Source organism: Merops nubicus, unplaced genomic scaffold (assembly GCF_000691845.1).
Source record: "Merops nubicus isolate BGI_N331 unplaced genomic scaffold, ASM69184v1 scaffold21473, whole genome shotgun sequence".
Lineage (NCBI taxonomy): Eukaryota > Metazoa > Chordata > Aves > Coraciiformes > Meropidae > Merops > Merops nubicus.
This window is the reverse complement of record NW_008598539.1, coordinates 1,424-9,255: the sequence shown is the minus strand read 5'-3', so window position 1 is coordinate 9,255 and position 7,832 is coordinate 1,424. Positions and strand designations below refer to the sequence as shown.

Sequence of the window (7,832 nt, the reverse complement as noted above, 5' to 3'; positions counted from 1 at the left end):
GAGGAGGGAAAAGAGTGCCCCCTCTGCAAGTCTGCAGAAGACACAAAATCGGGAGGAGCAGCTGTTACGCTGTAACATGGAAAGAAGTAGCTCACAAATGTTGCAGAGTGCCCATTTTTTGACATAATCAAAACCTGACTAGATACAGTTCTAGCTGATCCTGCTTTGAGAAGGGGACTTGGGAGGGACTTTTGGACATTACTTTGTCCAGCCTCAAGCATTCTCTGGTATTTAGGCATTTGTGGCATCCAAAGTGGACGTTTCTTTCTGATCTCATTCCAAAACAATTTGCTTCTTACTATATTTTAGAAACCTAATAATTAGCATCCTATAATGCTGCTGCATAACTAGATCAACAGTGTCTCATCACCACCTTAATAACACAACAGGTATGGAAAATTCTCTATACTAAAGCACCACTAATCTTTCAAAATAAACTATAGTGTTCAGTTGTACTACCAAACAACTGAGGAATCGAGTTATTTCAGATTAATATTTTTGTTCATATACTTGCTAGCTTTTAAAATTTAAACATTAGTGTGCACTGGTGATATTCTATGTATTAAAGCATAAAATTTTCTTTCAAACTAATTGACAGTAAGTGGAAGTTCCTAGTGTATTAGTAATGTTATAATGTATGTTAGCATTTACTATGAAACCCAATTAAAGACCAAAACAGTTATTCCCCAAACACTGCAATGAAAATGTAATGCCCAAACTGAGGTGTTCTATATTCATTATATGGGATACTGAACATCTTTTATATCATATAAAAACTGTTCATATTACTTACTGGTCTGATTTTATTTGGAGAAATATACATCTTTAACAACGTAATGTAAGTAATATATAGAGATGTGATATACCAATAATCTAATATATTCCTTTCCAATCATAAATACAGATCATACCAGTACATAGTCAATAATACTGATTTATTACAAAACCAAATGAAGACAACAGATAGGTTTTACTAAACACAATTTAGTATTGAGTACATTAGCTAAATCCTACTGAAATGTCTCTTCATTCTTTATGCTTATATCTTAAGTGCCTTGTTGCTGAATACGTGTAAATTAGGTGACCTCAGGAGAGTGCCTGTGAGAGCACCTATATTCAGATTTCTCCCTATTTTTTATGTAAGTTTTCCATTATTAAATTATTTCAGATTTCATTAGTTCTAAAACTACTACTCTATATAAGCTTTCCAAACACACCATGGTTCAACTTCAGGAGATTTTCTTCCTTTATGCATTTTGAACCATTTAGTTCGAAATTAAGTTTTCTACTTTTCAGTTCAAAAACAAATCAGACCCAAATTACGTCAGTATAGCATATCTGCACACATCTATTAGAAGTCCAGCTTGCACTGAAAGTAGTACTTGCATACTGAGAAAGGAACAAACAATTGCTTTATTCTGCATGGAGAAAAAACTCAAACCGGAACTGCAGATGTTGGCACAGCTACACTCAGCTGCAGATTCTAGTTTAGCCTGGGTCAACTGCAGTATCAAAAAGAGAGGGGGGAAAAAATGACTGTGCTGACTGCCCCTTAAACTTATAACCAGCTATCTTGCTCACAGTCTAAACCACACCACTAGGAAACAAGACGCTTGCACTGCAGTTCCCATAGCAGCTCTGAAACAGAATAACCTTAAGAGAGAACAGATTTGCTTCCTCACAGGCTATACCTATAACCTGCTCCTTCAGATGGTGGAAACCCTTCTTTAATCCCAGCCTCTGACTTAGGCAGGGAAAGATTTCCATCAGAATCATCCACATTGAAAACAAGTGTCTTACATCAGGATATAACAGTTGAGTCGATAGTTACCATCTTTATAACTCAGCTCTGTACTTTAATTGACAAAACTAAAACCTCACTAGAGTAAAACATTCAATTTCCCCTTCCTCCCCAGATCCCAAGGAAGAATATCTTTGGATTTGGATCAACTCTGAAACCTTCTAAGTTTTGGTTGGCAATTGAAGGAATCCCTTATTTTCACATTTTAGTATGCAAGTCAAACAGCTTCACATCTGAACTGGTGATCTGCACATCCACTTGCACTTCACAGATCATCAGTTCATCATGGCTTCAAACCCTGCTTTTGAAGATAAACCTTATCATATACATCATTAGAAAATGTATCAGTGCATTAATTTTCTGTCCTTCTCAGGCCTTGCATAGGAGCTTTGCATTTTTTCTGAAGTGAGAATGTGAGAAGTCCTGAACTGGACAACAAAACAGGAGATGTCTCCCCATCTTAAGCTACTAGGCTACAGAAACTAGTTTCAGCTTGCTTGCTTTCATTTTGAGCTCATGAATCTCATGGTTTAATACAGTAAAAAAATTACTAACAGGGAAGGGAACAGAAAAAAAAATCGTAACTTTTAGTAGCTAGAAATCATCTACAGGATATAGACATTAGCTCTTACACAATGAGAGCCTTAACGCCAAGTGTAACGTTAATATCCATATAATTTTCCCTCTGCAAACAAAATAATTAATCATAACTTAATAATCTGATTAGTAAGCCATTTTGCCTTATCTCTTGCATGACACTAGCCATAAAATATCATTACCTTACCATTGCTCCGTGTCCAATAGCAATAGTTGACTAAACATCTCCTGGAGAGTCCCAGGGTAATGTTCAGTCAGGACTCCACAGAGTCACATCTTTACTGAACACCAGGGTTGAAGCCTGTAAAAATCTACTCAGCAAAACAGACCCTCTGATATGAGGCTGCCTGTATGACAAAGAAGCACAGCTGGTTCTGCAGCTCCCACTTTGAATGAGACTGGCATTTAGACTTTCACAAAAGTTTTCAAGCAACTTTTAGAAGACAGTTCCATTTGTACTTACAGAAGCCGCACCTGGTACCCCCTTCAAAGATGAATCCATTTGGGACAGCTCCATACCGACGCAGATCTGAGAGCTTCCACTGCCCCATGACACTAGGAGGAAGGTCTTTTACAAGGACGAGAATGTCATTGCAGAAATGCAGGGTAGCAGGCCCACTCTCTAGTTTAGTGCCAGGTGCTACAAAAACTTGAAATCTATGAACTATCAGATAAGGAAGAAAACAAAATTACTACAGAAAATAGAAGTAAGGTGCCATGACTTATGTTACGTAAGTCATTTTGTTCAGATGTGGTATGTGGACCAACTCCTGCCCACATCACGAGACTCTAGTATAAACATTCCAGACATAGCCCAGACAGCCTCGCATGAGTAGCTACAAGCTCATTGTTCTCTATTATGCCAGTTTAAGATTGGAAAGAGAACATATCTTGTCTTAATGTTACAAATTATTAATTTGTAATAGTACGTTAATTCATCCTAAATCTTCCAGGCTATTCCCAAACCCAATTTAGTCAGTTATCCAGCCCACACTTCACCTACCTTTTCTATCCTTCCATCACTACACAAGTTTGTCACCTTCTTTAAGCATCTTGCATCATTCCTTTCCTACCTGCATGCTCACACACATAACACAGTGCCCAAGGAGTCCAAAAGCCAAGGCTCAAAGAATTAGGCAGGCTCTAACCAGAACTCTGTCACTGACTCATTTGCAACCTTTAAAAAACTGCTTTGCTCCTTCCCTAGCAGTAAAATAAGGAAAATTACATTTTCCTACCTCTGTGAATCTTTTGAGAGTTGGTGATGGTAGATGCCCAGACATTTAAAATTACTAAGAAATTAAGCTATTCACAGATAATAAACACTCTTAGATGTCACTTACTTCTTCATATTTCACAGCCTAAACTTCAAAAGAGTAGGGAGAAAAAAGGAAACACCTGTCTCATTAAAGCTCACAAAATTCACGTCCAAATCTCAACTCCAGTATCCCCTGCACCGCAAGAGTCCTTTACCTAAAGCAGCAGCTGTTCTAGCCTGGTCTCCCATCTTCTCCTCCAGAGCTGTTGCATTTTTAACAATAAGCTACCGGGAGCAGTTCAAGGGCTCAAATCTCACAGTATTTCAAAGGAAGCAATGTAAGTGAGCAAGCATCTAAAGCATCTAATTCTCAAACAACTGTCTTGACAGAGAGAAGCATCACGTCTGTTACACTTCTGGGTTTTCGCAGGAGCATTTATCAAGAAGCACACAGATCTGGCTTTTGGTTATCCAAGACAGATCATATGAACAGCTACCTGCCTATCAAATCTACAGGGTAACTTCCAGACAGTGTCACTTCTCACAATCACTCTTCCCTTTTTCTTGCCTAAGCTGCTTCAAGCATCATGAATTTCAGCTAGGTCTGCGACTTGCTTCTCATCTAAAATTTGCTATATTCTTAGTTACCCTCTTAGCTGTAAGTCAACTCCTCATCTGTGACGTGCATTTTGTAAGTTCCCTAAGGCTCCAGCAGAATTAGCCACAAAGTCATTGGAGTGAAATGTGCAAGGAGACAGAGATAGATCTAACTAACTGCAGCTCTACTTACAGTTTTGCCAGTAGTACTGCTAGGGAACAAATCAATAGTCACACGATGTCCCCTTTTTGGGCACACAGTTGTTACACAACCTGCTTAAACATAACCTATGAAAAAGATACTGAAACTATCTTGATGGATAACATTCAGCAAGGAATCTTTTATATCATTTGGACTCCTCTGCCCAGTTAACTCTGCCCAGTACTTCACTGGCAATTAAACCAGGAGAGCAGAAGCTTCAGGGTTCTTTCTGCCTCATACATGAGGAATAGAGCACAGTCATCACACATCAGATACAAGTTACAACAGCTGCCAAGAACAATGAGCTGCAGCTTAGATTCTAGATCACTGTTAAAAGAACAGCATATCCAAATCTGAACAAAGCCATAGAAGAGGAAAAAAACAGATCTGGATATGAAGCTTTCGCCATATGCTGCTTCCTTGGCAAATTGGAATATTTTTTCAGAACTTTCCCCATCCATCTATTTCTCCTACTCTGAAAAATAATTAATAAGTTACTGAGCTGAATATACCCATGAACAAAAGGTACTATATAAGTTCCTTGTTTCCTTTAGCTAATCTTTCCTTCTTCGCAGCTATTCACCAACCTGTAGTATGCTAACTTCCTTAGAATGAGTTGTGGGTTCAAGCACTCTGCTCACACCTCAACTGTATATCAACTTACTTCATTCCACTGTTTTCTCTAATCCTGGTTCTTTTATTCCAGCAATCACATCCACCCCATCTACTAGAAACAGAGAAAACACTGGGAACCTCCAGTGAAAATACCTTCATTCTGTGGCCCTCATTCAAGAACAGCACCAACTCCTTTCACTTTTTTTTTGCTTCCCAGACTCTGAGGTCATCTATCCATTGCCTATTTTTATCACCCAGCCACCTTACTCCTAAAGCACACAACGGCACCCTTACTACACTTCAAGAAAAAAAACACGTCACTATCCTCTCATCCTCCAAGTCTCCACTCTTCTATTTCTGTCTGCTCAGACTAGACTCACTTCAATTTGATTCCTTTCTCCTAATTGAACCTGCACTGAAGCATAAAAACCTGAAAAAAATTTCCATGCTCTGGTCTATCCTTCTTCCTCTACACTTTTTTGCAATTAACATTCTATTGCCACTTCAACCAATTATATTTCTTTTCTTACTTCTTCATTCCTTCACCTCCACACACATTCTCTCCTGCTCCATCTTTTCTCCATGGCTGCACATACCATCATCCAATAGACTCTATTACTACCCAACTGAGAAATTCCTTTTTTTTTTTTTAAAAAAAAAAAAAAAAAAAAAGTGCAGCTCTTTGCTGAGCTAGGACACATTTCCTTTATGATCAGAGGGCTGGAGCAGCTCTCCTATGAGGACAGCCTGAGGGAGCTGGGGTTGTTCAGCCTGGAGAAGAGGAGGCTGCATGGGGACCTTATAGCAACCTCCCAGCACCTGAAAGGGGCCTACAAGAAAGCAGGGGAGAGACTATTCACAAGGGTTTGTAGTGACAGGATGAGGGGTAATGGCTTTAAGCTAGGAAAGGCCAGATTTAAGTTAGACATTAAGAAAAAGTTCTTCCACGTGAGGGTGATAGACCACTGGAGTAGGTTGCCCAGAGAGGTGGTGGAGGCCCCATCCCTGGAGACATTCAAGATCAGGCTGGATGAGGCTCTGAGCCGCTTGGAGATGTCCCTGCTTGTGACAGGGGGGTTGGACTAGATGACCTTGGGAGGTCCCTTCCAGCCCAGACATTCTATGATTCTATCCTTTCCCCTTATGCAAGGCTTCGTATTTGACAGCTCCAAGTGATACATCCATACATCTCTCTTCTGATACTCCTACATTTTATTACTGTAGAATTTCCAGGCCATCTTGCTATGTATGTACTGCAAAGAAATGAGTCCACAAATGCAACAGATGGCAGAGCATATGTAACAAATGATTAAGATGGCTAATGTGTGTCTCCTACACAATCACCCTCCTTCCCTAGTTATGACTAAACAAACATAAGGCAGATACTATGGATTACCAATATTATCACTCTTTGTTCACCACTGTACATTTTAAAGTTGCCAACCAGGAAAAAAAAAATAAATAAAAGGATGCATAAGAGTGAAGTGAGCTGGAAAGACTGTGTCTGACAACACTTTAATTGCAAGACGTCTCTTTGTGAAAAAGGACACTAGAAACAATAAAAATTATCAATGAAATACCTAGTAGGTAACTCAGAAAACTGGGATTGAACTAGCCAGGTTTCACACTCTAGACTCTGCTTAATTCAGGCTCCCTCCGAATCCTGTTGTCAAAATCCCCAAGTAAATTGCAGGAACATAAGTACAATCTGATCGCTTTGCTTCAGAGCTACAAATTTTCAGTGCCAAAATCAAAAACTAAGTCAAGAGCTCTCAGTTACCCAGCAATACAGGGCAGTACTGTAAACAAAACCTGTCATAAGGGACACCTGCTTTTAGATGTAGAGGGAAGACCAGTGTCTTCACTCTCAAATGAATGACGGTCTTCTCCTTAATTCTACTTTGTTATTTGCATTTTAGCAAAAGAAAATTTCCTTGGGGAGAAACAAACAAAAAAATGGGAGAAGCCAAAGATTACCTTCCCCCAAACTGTAGCGGATTCGTACATCCCACGCATACATTGTTTCCTTGTTGTCAAATCCCAGCATCACAACTTGAGAGAGACAGATGATTGCAAGCGTGTGATTCAAGCCCTCATAGGAGAGCCCAGGATCCAAGCCACAGATGTCTTCTAAGGTCATGCTGCTTCTCTCCTTATGCCCTTTTGCTCGTTCAGATTTATCCTTGTACACCAGCATGAGCAAACAGTCTAAAAGAAGGAAAACTGTCAGAGATTGAGGCAGAACATAGAACATTAACACATTTCTCAGTACTCTGCTTCAATTCAAAGGTGCTTAAGACAATTGCAGGGTCAGTCTGATCAAGTCAACGTAAGAAATCAGTTTCCTTTCCCCACCCCACCCCCAAGTAGCTTGCAGTCCTTGTTCTCAGGAATCAAACAGCGAAGGCATGTTTCAGGGATAATCTGCAGGCTCAGAAATAAGGAGGCAAATAAAAAGTCTTCCCTATTTTACTTGTCAAAAATCCAGTGGTTTTTCAGATACTCTCTCAAGTCTGGAGAGGACCAGCTCATTAATACTGAACATTAGGATTCACACTGCGATAGCTGTTCACATTACAAACACTAAGGACTGAGAGGCTATTGTCATCTATATTTCCATTAGAACATACTGAACCACAAATTAAATTCTTACAGTAGTTCACAGATTACTCAACTACTAAATGGCAAGCAGACGGCACTGCCAGATTGTCAGTGTCAGCTCGGGTTTCCTAGTTAAATGTTACACAGTAGCCATTGCTAAA

The 7,832-nt window shown here is 39.5% G+C and overlaps 1 protein-coding gene across 1 annotated transcript in view; it reads right to left on the bottom strand.

The window, feature by feature from the left end:
* The window catches only part of DOK7 (docking protein 7), a gene marked incomplete at its 5' end in the record, with an annotated part of 64,031 nt that extends 56,753 nt beyond the window's left edge, over nucleotides 1-7,278 (bottom strand). Inside the window, 2 exons of the mRNA XM_008937089.1 lie at nucleotides 2,862-3,062; nucleotides 7,048-7,278. Of these exons, the coding sequence (XP_008935337.1) occupies nucleotides 2,862-3,062; nucleotides 7,048-7,278 (432 nt within the window). The remainder of the gene's footprint in view (nucleotides 1-2,861; nucleotides 3,063-7,047) is intronic.
* Nucleotides 7,279-7,832: the final 554 nt, after the last annotated feature.